General features: G+C 45.0%; 2 protein-coding genes across 10 annotated transcripts in view; one reads left to right on the forward strand and one right to left on the reverse strand.

Annotated features, from left to right (window-relative positions):
* Positions 1-2,576, reverse strand: part of CRYZL1 (crystallin zeta like 1) — a 40,633-nt gene extending 38,057 nt beyond the window's left edge. The window contains exon 1 of one of the 6 annotated variants that reach the window (XM_059392295.1): positions 2,175-2,576. In XM_059392295.1, the coding sequence (XP_059248278.1) occupies positions 2,175-2,318 (144 nt within the window). In that variant the 5' untranslated portion in view covers positions 2,319-2,576. The other 5 variants (XM_059392290.1, XM_059392294.1, XM_059392291.1 and 2 more) reach the window with 5 other exon arrangements.
* A 341-nt stretch (positions 2,577-2,917) lies between these two features.
* Positions 2,918-16,006, forward strand: part of ITSN1 (intersectin 1) — a 221,146-nt gene continuing 208,057 nt past the window's right edge. For 2 of the 4 annotated variants that reach the window (XM_059392298.1, XM_059392299.1), the window contains exon 1: positions 2,919-3,208. The gene's annotated coding sequence lies outside the window, so the exon portion shown is untranslated. Of the gene's footprint in view, positions 3,209-16,006 lie in introns of all 4 variants that reach the window. The other 2 variants (XM_059392297.1, XM_059392300.1) reach the window with 2 other exon arrangements.

Below are 16,006 nucleotides of genomic sequence, written 5' to 3' on the forward strand. Positions count from 1 at the left end.
GGACTCGATCCCGGGACTCCAGGATCATGACCTGAGCCGAAAGCAGTCGTCCAACCAACTGAGCCACCCAGGTGTCCCTAAAAAAAGAATTTTTAAAAAATTTTAAAATTTTTTATTTTTTAAAGATATTATTTATTTATTTGACAGAGATCACAAGTAGGCAGAGAGGCAGACAGAAAGAGAGGAGGAAGCAGGCTCCCTGCCGAGCAGAGAGCCCAATGCGGGGCTCGATCCCAGGACCCTGGGACCATGACCCGAGCCGAAGGCAGAGGCTTTAACCTGCTGAGCCACCCAGGCACCTCCAAAAAAGAATTTTTTTTTTAAAGAAAGATTTATAATACAGCATGAAGATGGCTCAGTTGGTAGAGCATGCAATTTTTTGGTGAAGACTTTATTTATTTTAGAGTTAGACAGAGAGCACAAGCAGTGGGGAGAGGCACAAGCCGACTCTGTGCTGAGAGCAGAGCCCAACGCGGGGCTCCATCCCACCACTCCAAGACCACAACCCGAGCCAAGATGAAAAGTCAGACACTCAACCAACTGAGCTCCCCAGGTGCCCCTACAGCATGCAACTCTTGATCACGCCCTATGTAGGGCTGAAGCTTACTTAAAAATATATACAGCATGAAATATTTATAATACTACCAAAATATGTCACTCCAACTGATAGGCAAATTGACCTTTTATGAGGAAACCTGCTGTTTCACCTCTCAACGTTTCATCTGCCATAAACTGGACCAGAGGCATCAATGAAGTGAAATTACTGATTAAAAAATAACAATCATACACTATAGCGGTTGACAGGATTTAGAAGTCAAAATTGACCCAAGTCTGAATCCTGGCTATCCTACTTATTGCTGTATGGCTTTAAGCTACTCAATTTTAACCTTGTAGGCCTTCGATTCCGTATCTCCAAAATATAATAGTTACCTCCAAGGGTTGTAAAGATGAAACACAAGCAAAGCACTCGGTACAACACCCGGCACAAAAATCACCGCTCAGTAAGTGCTGGTTGGCTATTTTTGCTCTTATTTCTGCAAACTGGGCAGAGAACCTCTCTAAAGTAGTGCCCAGGCCCATCTCACAGAGCAGCAAAGGGTTTGGTCACATGCAACCAACCCTCTGAGCTTTCGCACCTTTTAGTTTCTTGCACAGGGCACCTCAATCATCTGGACCTGCGCCGTCCAAAAACAAGGGCCACTAGTCCACAGGTGGCTAAGGAACCTGTGAACTCTGTGTATTTAGAACTGAGGCCTTTTGTCAAGGTAAAACCCACATTCGATTTCGAAGACGCTAAGGAAAAAAAAAAGGAATTGGGGCGCCTGGCTGGCTCATGCCATCTAAAGCCGGCTGCTCTTGATCTCGGGGTTGTGTGTTCAAGTTCCTCATTGGACGTAGAGCTTACTTAAAAAAAAAAATCAATAAATACAAGAATTTATAATATTTCAATTTTAAGGTAACTGATGATGGGTTGAAATGATAAATATTGGATGTACTGGCTTAAACGAAAGTGCCTCGCATTACACCTGCATTGAGCAGAGCTGATGCAGACAGAACACCCGGTTACTCAGAAAGAGGACGAGCCGCTCCGGGGAGCTGGTGAGAAATGCAGAGTCTCGGGCCCCGCCCAGACCTACCAATTCAACATCTGACCTCAACATGATTCTGAGCCGTTATCTCCGGAGTTTTTCGCTGTTTCTCTTAAGTGGGCAAACCCGACCGTATAATCACGTAAATGGGACTACCCTTGCTTTGTGTATGGTTCACCGATAAAGGAAAGCGAAGGAGGAAAAAGCGGTGGCAGAGGAGTACGAGAAAAAGAAAAAGAAACTCAAATTCTAGCACAAAAAGAAAGCTGGGGTGGGGGTGGGGGTAGGAATCCAACCTGGGAGGTCAGTGGAAGGGAGCTTCGATTTTTGCTTCTATAAATGCAGAGGGAGATGCAAACTGAGATAAAACCTACCATCCAAACCCGCAAGGATCAGGAAATCGTCAGTCAAGTCTTTCCCGCCCCTCAGCGGCCTCAGCTAAGCTAGGCCTGGGTCCGACGCGGTCTGGCGCTGGGGTGCAACGCCAACCACCATGCACCCCACGGCTGCACGGTTCCGCGAGGCGTCCAAAGCACAAAGCCCCGCTTCCCAAGACACAGAACCCGGGTCCGGGGGCTCACCTGCCTCTGAGCTGCCCCAACGGCCTGCGTCTTCGCCACCGCCACCTTGGAGTCCTTTTGCAGAGGGCCCGCCCCCGCTTGCCCAGGCGCTGCTCCCATTGGCCAGGTAGCTCGTCACTCCTGGACCGGAGGCTGTGGAGAACGCCATAGCAACCGAACTCGGAACTACATCTCCCGGAATGCTCCGCCAGGTGGAGAAGGGTGGAGCCAGGGGCTACCAGTAAATGGGCGAAATTGTAGTCTCCCGGATAGATTCCGTTTTATGTAAATTTCTGTTAAAGACCACACCCTTCCTCGTTCCGACCGTTTGCCCTACCGCCTAGTCTGGACTGTGACCGCCTTTTTTTCGCCTCTACCTTGTTCTATCCTTTAAGACCTTTCGTGACTAATTTAGTTGAGTGCCTCCTACCCAGTGCCTCGCGCGACAACGGGTAGATGGACCAAAATCGTGAAACAAAATCTCCATAAGCTCCGTCAGGGAAATCCCAGACCAGAAGCTTTTGGTTACGCCTTCTGGGAAGGGGGCGGGGAGACAAGGCCGTCCTCCCCGCCCACACCCTTTGCGCTTGCTGATTGGCTACTTTGGCTGTCACTCCGTCCTCTTCCATCTTTTTTAATTGCCCCCTCCCTCTCTCCTGCGGTGGGCGGGCATAGCGGTAAGGGGCGGTGAGGAGGTGCGGGCCTCTTCTCCCGATTGGCCGACTGTTCGTTCCCACCCATCAGTGGGCGGAGATGGAGGGGTGGAGGAGGGCGGGAGAGGCTGCGGAGGGAGATGAGGAGATAGGTGGGAGCGAGGGAGCGAGGGAGGGAGCGAAGGAGGTAGAGAAGAGCGGAGGAGAGGGGAGGGAGCGCAGCTTGGTTGCTCCGTAGTACGGCGGCTCGCGAGGGAGAATCCCGAGCGGGCTCCGGGACGCACGGGCCGGCGGGCAGGCGGGCGGGGATGGTGTGCGGGGCTGCGGCTCCTGCGTCCCTCCCCGCGGCGAGTCAGCTGCACTGATTTGTCCCTGGGGCTGCAGCGCGGACCCGCCTGGAGATGAGGTGAGGAGCGGGCTGGACCGCGGCGGCCTGGACGGGGAAGCGGCGGGGGCGCGGGTCGGCGCGGGGGTCGGCGCGATGGCCGCCCGGGGCGCCCGTCCCTCGGGCCGGCGCGAGTCCCGCGGGCCGCCCTTCAGCCTTTGCCGCGCGCCCCGGAGGCGCGGCCCCCGCGGCCCCTGCGCCTCGTCCTTCCCCATCCTCCCGGGGGTGGCGGCGGGGCGGCCGGCTGGCCGGCGCGGGGAGGCCGGGACGCCGCGGCGGGCCGAGGGGGTGGCGGCCGTGGACGGGCGTCGGGCTGAATGGGCGTCCGCAGCCCCGGCCGGCCGAGCGCGGTCGCCTCCTTCCCCAGGGGGCGTGGGGGCGGTCGGCCCTTCCAGGGCTGACCTCGCTGCCCTCGGCCGCCTGAGCGTGGCGGGCTGGCCAAGCCTCGCCTCCCCGCCAGCCTCTCGGGGACCCGGAGCTCGCGGGGAGCGGCATCGCGCCGCCCGCCTCTCCCTCGGGCCTCGAGTCCCCGGCTCTTCTCTTTCTCTCTGTCGCGTGCCTGCAAAATCGCTGTCAGTGAAGGGCAGCCAATGCCGCTGGGCCCTGAGTCGTCCGGCCGGGGCGGACTCTGATGGCATTTAGCAGAAAGCGGCTCTGCTTTCGGTGGGAGCGCGTCCCCGGGGTCCGCCGCGGCTCCTTCCCTTTACGCACGGACGCGGTCTTGCGGTGTGGACCCAGGGCACAATTGCGGGCTCTGCTTGCTGGACGAGGAAATGGCAATCATCAGAATCCCCAGGAAAAGGAAACCGACGAGGAATGGGTCGCACCTTCCTTTACTTCTGTTGGCCGTGGGATCAGAAAACAACTTCGCAGATAACATTTCCTGTGGGCATCTTTTGTTGTGATTCAGACTAAAGAAGGCTTTGCTTTTGAAGAAATAAATTGGCGTCTTTTTTCTGTTGAGTGGGAGGCTATGGAGATTTTTGGTAGCCTGTTAATATGAAAGTTTCCTTTAGAACTTTGCCATCATCAGTGCTATTCTGAAGGCAGCACCGGCCTGAAATTTTAAATACATGCGCACTCCGGACAGATGCGTTTCTTTGTGCTTATCTCCTGGCGTCCTGCTCTTGCTGTCTCTGGGATCAAACGTACAAATAATAAAAGCAAGTACAGTAAAAAGAACAGATTAAAAAAAACGAATACCATACAAACAGATGCATCGGGAACAGCCTCCATTCCGTTAACGAGAGGCAATGTTACTAATCCCTTTGAACGGATGATCAGAGATCTCATGGATTAGGTAGTGGACAGGATCTGAGGTTAGGAACTAGAGCCAGGACCCAGCAGACCAGATGACTTGTGAAGTGCTACTCTTAACCTCTAAAATGGGAGGAATGTATTTGTTTGGGTACCTTTATTTTTAGATGATTTAAGGTGCAGAAACTTAAAACCCTCCCCCAAGGTTAGGATTTTTCTCTCTCTCAGATCAAAATGCTGTGTTTTTCTTTAAAATTATTTTTCTAGTTTACGTGACACAGTTATGTTGTACTGATGGGTATTTGCTTATTATAACTAAAAATGCACATATTTGTAGTATGGAAGGGAATTTTTTTTCAGTAGGAGGTTGGTAAAGAACCCAGGATCTTTTAAGTAATCTAAATTGTAAATGAGGGACACGTTAAAACTATTTAAAACTAACTTAAGTAGTTCCACTAAGGAACATTTCTGATAGTTTTTTTTTTTTAATGGCATTTCTTTATCTAAGAATGTATCTGTTGAAATTGCTGAGGCCCCGTCGCACCTTCACAATACTCTATTATTATTATTCTGCCTGAGTAGGAGAGGAAATGAACAAATTTTTGATGTACTTTGGAACCCTGTGGATTGTTCAGATACTAAGCATTGTGAAATAGGGCATAAAATGAGTGGTAGCAAGTTAGTTCCGTGAAATGTTTGTCCCGCTTAGCATTTTTTTTTTTTTTTTGCAGTTGACTAGAAATTTCCTTTTTCTTAATGTTTATTTCTTCTGTTGGTAGGACTTAAATTCATCTTTTCATCAAATGCCTAGATGGAAGCAAATTCAAATCTCCCATTAGACATTAAGAAGGAGGTGCTGGTAAATGGCTCCATTCTTACTCATCTTTTTAATTTGCTGGATTTGTGAATTATACAGAACTAATTACATGAGGGTTGGGTTTATGTTACTCAGTTCAAGTTCCACTGCCCTGGAGCTATTCTCTTCTGAATGATCGTTTTTCTTCTGAAGGGCTCCACTTACTGGTGGGTTTCTCAAAGTCTGGACCTCAGATCACTTAGATCAGCATGAAGTGAAGTTCTTGTTAAAAATAGAGGGTTTTTTGGTCATTCCTAACCTCAGAATCAGACTCCTGGAGGTGGGGCCCTGGAATAGTTGTGGGTTTTTTTTTTTTTTTTTAAGATTTGATTTATTTACTAGAGAGAGAGAGCATGAGATGGACGGGAAAAGGTCAGAGGGAGAAGCAGACTCCTTGCAGAGCTGGGAGCCTGATGCGGGACTCAACCCCAGGACTCCCAGACCAGGACCTCAGCCAAAAGCAGTTGCTTAACCAGCTGAGCCACCCAGGCACCCTGGAACCGGTTTTTTTTAAACAACTTCTCCAGGTTCTCCTGAGATAGTAAAGTTGGCGAACAGTTGATGCTCTGCTTCCCTCTTGCTAAGCATCTCCTAAGATCATCTCCTGAAGTGGATGGCAGATATTTTAAATAACAGACTAAGTTTTATACCTTAGGCTGCTAATAAAAAACGGACTACAACCTTCAGGTACATAATGCACATAAAATAAAGGTTTAAGAAGAGTAGGGATTTTGAGTCATCATTCTATCTCCAGTGCTAGAAGAGTGCCTGGAGGAACTCCATTAAATATTTATGAGTGAATAACATGGCAATGAGGCCACATTTTAAAACCATTTCTTGTAAAATTAATCTTATTACTTAGTCAGTAATTTTATAAATTAGGAGCTGCATACACTATGCCCAGTCATTTCTGTAAGTTTGGTTGGCTTTGAAAAGAGAGAATCTTTCCCAAGCATAGCTTGCTCAAGGCAATTAAGCTGGAGAGAAGGCTCCTCTCAAAATACTGCTTAGAGGGGCGCCTGGGTGGCTCAGTGGATTAAGCCGCTGCTTTTGGCTCAGGTCATGATCCTAGGGTCCTGGGATCGAGCCCCGCATCAGGCTCTCTGCTCAGCCGGGAGCCTGCTTCCTTCTCTCTCTGCCTGCCTGCCTCTCTGCCTGCTTGTGATCTCTCTCTGTCAAATAAATAAATAAATCTTTAAAAAAAAAAAAAAAGTACATGCATCTTTAAAAAAAAAATACTGCTTAGAGACTCAAAATGTAAATTTAAGTCACAGTGTAATGGTAAATTACTGTGTTATCGCTATTTTCAAAATACCATTTTTTAAGCTATGGTAAGCCCAAATAATGCTGTAAAAATTGGTTTACAAAAAATGCGGAAAATTGTCATGTTTTCCAGTTTCATTTTTCCTCCTAATAAAATATGGCCTTCATTCCTTTCTTTCAGAATCCAGTGAAGGGCCCCGTAAATAACAGTTTCTGTTACATAGTTGAGGGTGCTGAACAGTTGGGAGTAAAATTTCTAGAGGATACTGGGTTTGACCCCATAGTCTGTGACTGATCTAGTCTAACATTTCAGGGTCTCAGTCTTTTCAGCTGAATGGGAATAATACTAAGTAGGTTAAGTTTAAATACTTCAGAGTGCTTACATAAGTTCTTGAGATATGTTCATTTAATAAGTGGTAATTAGGATGATAAGGAATTGAGTTATATAAAAATACATAAAATTCCAAAACTAACCCATTTAATTCTTGTACTGCTGCACTTGATGGTAGAAATCCATCACTTGAAGTCTCTTGCTAATGTCTTGATACTTTTTTTTTTTTTTTTTAGATTTTATTTATTTATTTGACAGAGAGAGAGATCACAGGGAGGGAGGCAGGGAGGCAGGCAGAGAGGCAGGCAGAGAGAGGAAGAAGCAGGCTCCCCGCTGAGCAGAGAGCCTGATGTGGGGCTCCATCGCAGGATGCTGGGATCATGACCCGAGCCCAAGGCAGAGGCCTTAACCCACTGAGCCACCCAGGCACCCTAATGTCTTGATACTTAATATGTCTAACTTTTAATTGGGTAACTATTGAAAGTATCTAATAGTCAGGACACAGGGATGCATGGGTGGCTCAGTCCATTGGGTGTCTGCCTTTGGCTCAGGTCATGATCCCAGGGTCTTGGTCAGTGGGGAGCCTGCTTCTCCCTCTGCCTGCCACTTCTCCTGCTTGTGCGCTTTCTCTCTGACAAATGAACAAATAAAATCTGAAGAAAAAAAAGAAAAAAAAAAACCAAACTTAAGGGTTGCTGGAGTGGAGGGGGGTGGGAGGCATTGGCGTGGCTGGGTGATGGACCTCGGGGAGGGTATGTGCTATGGTGAGTGCTGTGAATTGTGTAAGACTGATGATTCACAGAACTGTATCCCTAAAACAAATAATACATTATATGTTAATAAAAAATTAAAAGTATCTAATAGATCATCAAGTATTATGTAAATATGAGGTTTTTTCCTAAATAAAAATAATCTTGTCATTACTTTTAGCTTAATTATGTATTTCAGAACCAAACTATTTATCAGTTCATATCCGTTGTATTTTAAAGAATTGCATTTGCGGGCTCCTGGGTGGCTCAGTCAGTTAAGCGTCTGCCTTGGGTCAGGTCATGATCTCAGGGTCCTGGGATCCAGTCCCATCTGGGGTTCCCTGCCCAGTGGGGAGCCTGCTTCTCCTTCTCCTGCCTTCTTGTGTTCTCTCCCACTATCTCTGTCTCTCTCTCAAATAAATAAGATATTAAAAAAATAAAGAAAGAATTGCATCTTCATGGTGGAAAAGTTGAGATACAGAAAAGTAAAAAACTATACAATTCTCATAAATCCACTACCTCAGTACATACCTGTCCAAACTTCTCTCTCTCTTTTTTTTTTCTGTGCATGTGGCTTTTTATTTACCATTTTTGGTAACAAGTATGAGCTCTGCTATACATGATCATTTTGTAACTTTTTGGTTTTGGCCTCACATGTTACAATGAATCCATATCTATATTGTCAGTTATAATAGTTTAATAAATGAATAAGATTCCATTTTATATGTGTGTGATAATTTAACCATTAACATTTTTGTCAGACATTAGTTTGTTTCCTTTTCCCCCTCACTGTTACAACTCTGCAGTGACTCTTCTCCTATATACACCTCCGTGTATGCTTGTGAAATGATTTTTCTGTAGGATGAGTTTCTAGAAGTGGATTTGTAGGATCAAGGTACAGTACATGATACGTTTGAGATTTGTGATACATACTGCCATTTAGATGGGTTGTAGCAGTTCATATCTCTATCGTCCTGGTTGAGAGTTCTGTTTTCTTTTTTTTTTTGGAATGACTTAACCAGTGACAAACTAGTGAATTACAATTATTCTTAGGAAGAAGAAAGGAATGGGAATGTGACGCGTTCAGGAATGTGATCTGGAAACTCAGAAAATCCGTACACCAGTAATAGTGATAGCTAACATTTAGCGAGTCCCTTTACATCATTTTTTTTTTTTTTTTTTAATTTATTTGACAGAGAGGCAATGAGAGAGAGAACGCAAGCATGGGGAGTGGGAGAGGGAGAAGCAGGCTTCCCGGGCGCCTGATGCTGGCTTGATGCCAGGACTCTGGGATCGTGACCTGAGCCAAAGGCAGACGCTTAACTGACTGAGCCACCCAGGTGCCCCGAATTGTCCTTTTTTAGATGAATATGCCTTGGAAACTGAGGTACCAGCGGTGAAGGAACTTCCAAGAGCCAGCAAGTGGCTACCCTGTGTAACTTCAGAGGCCAAACTTTCAGCCACAACACTGGACCACCCATTCCCTGGACACAATTTATAGGCCTTAGGGTATTTTTACATTTCTGATTTCAGTTTTGGCATAACCTAGAGGTTCCCTGATGTATGTTAATTTATAGATTTGAGTCCCTCTCATTGAGAAGTGAGTAGTGTAAGTTAGCTCACAAATAGGCCTTGTCTACTGTCTAACATTCATCTCTCAGAGCAGCTCGTTAGCCTTTCCAGTGAGGTGGTTTTCCTTCAGTGCCCCCGATGAAAAGCAGGGTTGGAGTCCCAGAGAAGACGAGTGGAATTTGAAAAGACGGTTCACTTGTAATGTGTAATGCGTGGCCTTCCCTTGGAAAGAACTCCATGTGGATGTATGATCAGGGAGACAGCTGGAAGTCTGCTCAAACATTCCCACACTGGCCAGTTTTGAGATTTGAAGCAGCTTGTGGAAGTTTGCTGCAGGAATGTGAAGCCCTCACTGGAGAGAGATGTCACAGATCCACTGGGAGATTGTTAGAAGAAAAAAAAAAAAACACCTTCTATTAATAAATGTAATGGTAGAATATCATTAACATTTTGTTGCCCTCTAACAAGGTGAGTTTAAAACAGGTTAATCTATTTGAATTCATCAGTGCTCTTTTGACCTGTTTCTAGTAGAATGAATAATCCGGCCGCTTATCTTACAAGCTTAGGGCCCAGAGAGAGCACAGGTGAAATTGTTTGGGCTTAAGCTCTCTGGCCCGAGTTAGCTTATGCTGAGGTCGGACTGCACAGCTCAGTTTGAAGCTAAAACCCATTCTCACTGTTGGCATAGTTTGGGGCTCCACAAAGGTTGTGGGGGAGTATCGTTCATTCTTGGTTGAGTGGAAGAGCCAGGAGTTGAACTGAGGGGTGTGATGGAGAATTTTGGATTCAGCTGAACAGGACTGTGCAAATAACAAGGTCTAGCGGTTGGTCAGTAGTTGTTGTTTAACCTTGATGGTGAAAATTAAAGTCCTCTCCTTACTGCAAGAGAGCAGTGCTTTTGATCCTCTTGCTTGACTGGGCATTTTGCCTGGTTTCTCTGCCTTTGATGGTCTTTCTCATCCTTGTGTCTTGCCTGTAAGTCCGCCTGGTGACTGGTGGTGCGAGCCACGGACACTGCTCATGGAAATGAATGCCACCGAGTGGCTTTGGGTGCCATGCTTCGACCAGCCTCCGATTCCTTAACGATTTTATTTATTTGAGAGGGGCGGGGGAGGGCAGAGGGAGAGGAAGAGAGAATCCCAAGAAGACTCTGAGCTGAAGCGGGGAGCCCCACGTGGGTCTCCATCTCAGGAACGCTGAGACCATGTCCTGAGCTGAAACCAAAAATGGGACGCTCAGTTGAGCCACCCAGGTGCCCCAAGGAGGACACTGATTCTTAAGATAAAAGCATTGGAATCAAGTTGCTGTGGGATGCACTTGTCTCGTCTTAGTGTGCGTGCGTGTGTGTAGGGCTAATTACTTTTCTCTGAGGCCGATTTCCTGAGCAGTTACATTGTTCTAACAAGGGCAGTGTTTTGTATTATAAGCCGTTGTATAAACACACACACACCATTCCTGTACGTTATCTCTAATGAGAGTCTGTTCATTTGGGATTCAAGGTTTTATAAAAATCCATTTCTGCTGCAAACTTAAGATAATAGATTTTGAAAACAAGTTATCTTTCAGCGTCTGGAATTATTTAAATTCGACTGCTCCATTCTGGCAGAATTGAAATACTAACTTTTGGTCGCTGACCTAAAAGCTAGTAGAGCTTTATAGCTAGTATGAGAGAAAGCTTGAAAAATTGACAAATCAGTGCCATTCCTGGTATGTACCGGGTTCCACTGAGTAAAGGTCCCCCTCTTCTGTTTCTCATCTCTGCTTCGCTTACAATAAATAATTACTATTAAACAAAGTCAGTAAATGAAAATGAAATTATTATGGGTAGTATTGCTTATTTCCAGATATCTTCAACACAGTCATTATGATTGCTTTAAAATTCTTTAAATAAGGGGCCCCTGGGTGACTCAGTCATGAAGCGCCTCCCTTCAGCTCAGGTCATGATCTCAGGGGCCCGAGATCAAGCCCCACATCAGGCTCCCTGTTCAGGGACAACCCTGCTTCTCCGTCTCCCACTCCCCCGCTTATGTTCCTTCTCTCACGGACTGTTAAATAAAAATAAAAATAAAAAAATAAATGCAATATCCCTGTTAAAAAAAAATTCTTTAAATGATTACAGAAATTGAGGAGGTAGTGAAGGTGGTAGAGAGGTTACTAGAAGGTAAGCTTCAGGAGGGCAGGGAGTTCTGGCTGTGTCGCTCACTGCTTATCCCCAGGACCTAGAGCAGCGCCTGGTGCAGGGCGGGCACTGAGCGGTTACTTGTTGGCCTGTTGAGTAAATGGGTATTTGAGGACCTGATTGTCACCTACTTCGGTGAGCACTGGAAAGACAGGTAAGGAATAAAGGAGACAGGCTGGTTAGAATTTTCTTCAGTCAGTGGAAGTAGGAAGCTAAAGTAATTTTTAAGCAGGGGAGTCCCGTGATTTGCTTTTGTTTAAAAAGATCACTCTGGGGGGCGCCTCGGTGGCTCAGTGGGTTAGGCCTCTGCCTTCGGCTCAGGTCATGGTCTCAGGGTCCTGGGATTGAGCCCCGCATTGGGCTCTCTGCTTGGCAGGGAGCCTGCTTCCATTCCTCTCTCTCTGCCTGCCTCTCTGCCTACTTGTGATCTCTGTCTGTCAAAATAAATAAATAAAATCTAAAAAAATAATAATAATAATTCTGGATGTCATGGGAGTGGGAGAGCCTTGTAGGAGAGCAAGAGAGAAATGTTGAATTGCCTCTACTTTCTCTGCAGACATTGGCATTTCTACCTAGCCTGGTAGTTTTTCTTTAGCATGAAGATACTCTGTGAGGGGGAGGTTTCAGAGATGGGGTGAGATGTATGGTGACTGGTAGAAGCTTTTTGGAGTTCTCGTAAAACTGCTGTTAATAGTGGTCAAACCAAATCAAACAATGTAAAACAAAGATCAGGAATTATTTAACTTTTTAAGCATTAAGTTAATTGATTAACAGATTTCTGATAAAGATTGTGTGTTTATGTTTCTGGGTGAAAGAAACTTTGAATATAGGGGAATTAATCCTTAAAATGGGTGTTTTATGACCTGAGTATCTATAGAAGCTGTTCACTTTGAGGAAGATGTAATTTGTAAAACGCTGCTATTGTCTGTCCAAGCTGGTGTTTTAATTAGTATCAAAGGGAGGGAAATACTGCCGTAATTGTAACCTTACATTATTTCCTTAGTTCAATTACTTTTAAACCACAGTCATTATCTGTTATCTTTAGTTGTTTCAGTTTCATTAGATGAAGTGAAATTGCAGTTGTGATTTGGTAATTTAAAAAATAACATGTTTTTTTTTTTCTCACTCCAAAAGCAATAAGCACGTATATGTGTTTATTGAAGGAAACTTTTGAAAATACAGATAAGGGAAGAAGAAAGTGGACCTAGAATTTCACCATCCAGTGATAAAGACTGTTCATACACTGGGAAGGGTCAATCTGCTCAAATTTCTCAGCAGGTTGGGTGTGAGCTTCTCTGTCTGGGAGACATGAGGATATGCTAGGGACCTGGGCACTGAAGATGGTCCATGGATGGCCCCTGGGAGGATTCCCTTTGGTGTTACTGTACCTTCTAGTTCTTCAAGAGAAGCTGGAAATCTAGAAATACAAATTTAATATGAAATCTCCCAATTCTTATGTGGGCCACAATTTTTATAAATGCACTGGGTTTCAAACAGAGCATACCCAAGGGCTGAATTCAGTCTTCATTGGCTTGCCAGTTTATGTGATCTCAGTATATACAGTTGTATAGCCTGTGTTTTTCACTTAATATATTGGAATCAATTCCAAGCCTCAATAGCCTGCCGCTGCCCTCCAGTGTGTTCCCCTGGCGGTGTGTACCTATTTTGTGTTCCCTTACCATGACTGGGTAAAACCGTTTAAGAAAAATGTTCATTTTATTTATTTTGACTTGAAATTTTTAAAAGATTTTATTTATTATTTGACAGAGAGAGACACAGTGAGAGAGGGAACACAAGCAGAGGGAGAGGGAGAAGCAGGCTTCCCACTGAGCAGGGAGCCCAATGTGGGGCTCAGTCCCAGGAACCCTGGGATCATGACCTGAGCAGAAGGCAGATGCTTAATGACTGAGCCACCCAGGTGCCCCTTAACTTGAATTTTTTTGCTACTACCAATGAGTTTGAACATTTATTTTTTATTTATTTATTTATTTATTTTTTTTTAAAGATTTTATTTATTAATTTGACAGAGAGAAATCACAAGTAGACGGAGAGGCAGCCAGAGAGAGAGAGAGAGGGAAGCAGGCTCTCCGCTGAGCAGAGAGCCCGATGCGGGACTCGATCCCAGGACTCTAAGATCATAACCCGAGCCGAAGGCAGCGGCTTAACCCACTGAGCCACCCAGGCGCCCCAAGTTTGAACATTTATTGAATGCGCCTTGACCTTATACAAATTTCCTTGGTAACCAGCCACCTTGCTAGAAGTCTTAGTTCCAGGAATCTTCTGGTCATTTATTCAGTGCTTCTCAAGCTTTTTAAAATATCCTATACAATTAGTAGCACATTAGTCCTGGTAATTAGCATAGCCATCATCCCTCAGACCTGAGGGCAGCAGAACCTTGAGCACACCTGTGACTCATTTGAAAGTACAGTAGTAGTTGGGAAGTTCTGAGTTTGGTCATTATTTTTCCATGTAATAACCACCTTAAAAATTAAGGATTGCTGAAGTACACAGTTTAATTCTGGTAATCGTGATTTTATTGGGAAGGCCATTTTGCAGATGTGGACTCCACTTTTACCTCCTTTTTTTTTTTTTTTTTTTTTAACTTTTACCTCTTTTAAACCAGTTCAGATCTCGAGGTGGGGGAAAACGGGAAGGAAGAGATTTGGAATGTACTTAGAAATGTCCTAGAATTTCATGGTGTTATTTCCCTTCACATACATGTAACAATGTGGCCTCATGCAAAAAAATGATACTAGAGATATTCATTTCACAGTGTACATATAGTGTCGAGTGTGTCCAGGTAGGGGGTGCATTTGAAGTCTGTTAGGTGTGTTCTGGTCAAGCCACTGAAACAAGACTCAGCTTTAATATCTAAATACCAAGAAATTGAATCAGAGCTTAATTTACCCAGGACTAGGCTTCCGAGCTCTTAGATTAGCTTTCTGCCTTATGGTGATGTCTAAAAAGCTTAATACTTAATTTACATAGTCCATTATCCTAAGGATTGGGTGGGGAGGGAAAACAAAAGTGAAGGGAAGAGAAGGGAAGGATAATAGTAGAAGGAAGACAAAATTCAGTGTTACGGTAATCCTTTATAACTATATTTGTCTGAACTTCTTTATTTGCAAACTATCTTAAGAAAAAAAGGAGAATGTGTTGACTCACATACCTGTCAAGTCCAGGGGTTCCTATTGGCCTGGCTTGATCACGTGCCTGAACCCGTCCTCTCCGCGGGGGAGGGCGGCGCTCTCATTGGTTGGCCCAGGCCTTTTTGTACAAGTTGGTGAGATTGGTACCTAACCTGGAATTAACAGGAGGGAAAATGGTATCAGTTGGGAGAAGAGAGTGCCGAGCAAGCAGACACGTGTCCAACACACTCATCATGAACGGTGGGCATGTGGAAGGGGGCTGCTGGTGACCCTTTCTCTTCTTTTAAATGATAGCCTTTAAGGGGCGCCTGGGTGGCTCAGTCGTTAAGCGACTGACTTCGGGTCGGGCCATGATCCCAGGGTCCTGGGATGAGCCCCGCATCGGGGTCTGTGCTCAGCGGGAGCCGAGCCTGCTTTTCCCTCTCCCTCTGTCTGCTTGTGTTCCCTCTCTCGCCGTGTCTCACTCTGTCAAATAAAAAAAAAAAAAAAAGAAAAAAAAGATAGCCTTTGATAAAAGCCCTTAATAAAATGATACAAAGTCATCAAAACAACCAAAAGTATATATGAACATGCTTTTCAATAAAGTTTGCTGCTTGAATTTAAATGGTCAATATATTGCCTACAGAATTTGTGTCGTTTCTCATTCATTTTAGAACGAAATATATTTTATTATTTTGTGATTTCTCTGAATAGAATGAAGTTTGGGAGACTCGTCTGGAATTTGGTTAGATCACATTAAATTTGGAACTGTGGCCATTATTGTCACCGGTTCAGCTGCTTCTATAATTGCAGATTCTCTCAGTGCCTAAGGTGTGTTCGTTAGCACTCTGCCTTGGCTCATGCTTGGAGGCTTTTTAAACTTGTGCTCATCTGGAACTGCTGGATAAACATGTATCTACTGTGGAAAAGTTGGAGCTGGAAAGGGATATCCTTTATTCAGTCATTTGCTTTTTTTTTTTTTTTAGTTAGACTTCAGGAAAGATAGCAACTTGACCTTTTTCAGAAAGAGATGGGCCCGTTTTTGAGATTTGTTGTTGTTGTAGTAAGAGACTGATTACAGTAGATGGCAAGAGCTTATGATATCTTGAAAAATATGTTGCATGTAGTTTTAAGATTCTGTGTTCTAATTCATTTCACACGCTCCGATTACAACAGTTCCATCCAGAAACTACTTCCTGGTCCTTCTTCCCTTTCTCTCAAGTTGTTCATTTCCTCCTGGTTTCATTTCCTTCTCTGTGCACCTGGGAACTCTGAACGTGTCCCGTCAGCGATTCCCTTGTCCTGTCGTCCTTCTGTCATTTCTAGTCTGCGGACCCCATTGCTAGACCATCCCAACTGCGCCCTATTTCCCGTGTTAGTGCTGCCAGCGGTTGGCTGCAGAGAAGCCTGCAAACTTGTGGACTTCTTCCCCACTTAGATGTGACCTGCTAAGGAGCCTCCCTTCCTCCCCAAATTCGCCTCAG

Source organism: Mustela nigripes, chromosome 2 (genome assembly GCF_022355385.1).
Source record: "Mustela nigripes isolate SB6536 chromosome 2, MUSNIG.SB6536, whole genome shotgun sequence".
NCBI classification, from domain to species: domain Eukaryota; kingdom Metazoa; phylum Chordata; class Mammalia; order Carnivora; family Mustelidae; genus Mustela; species Mustela nigripes.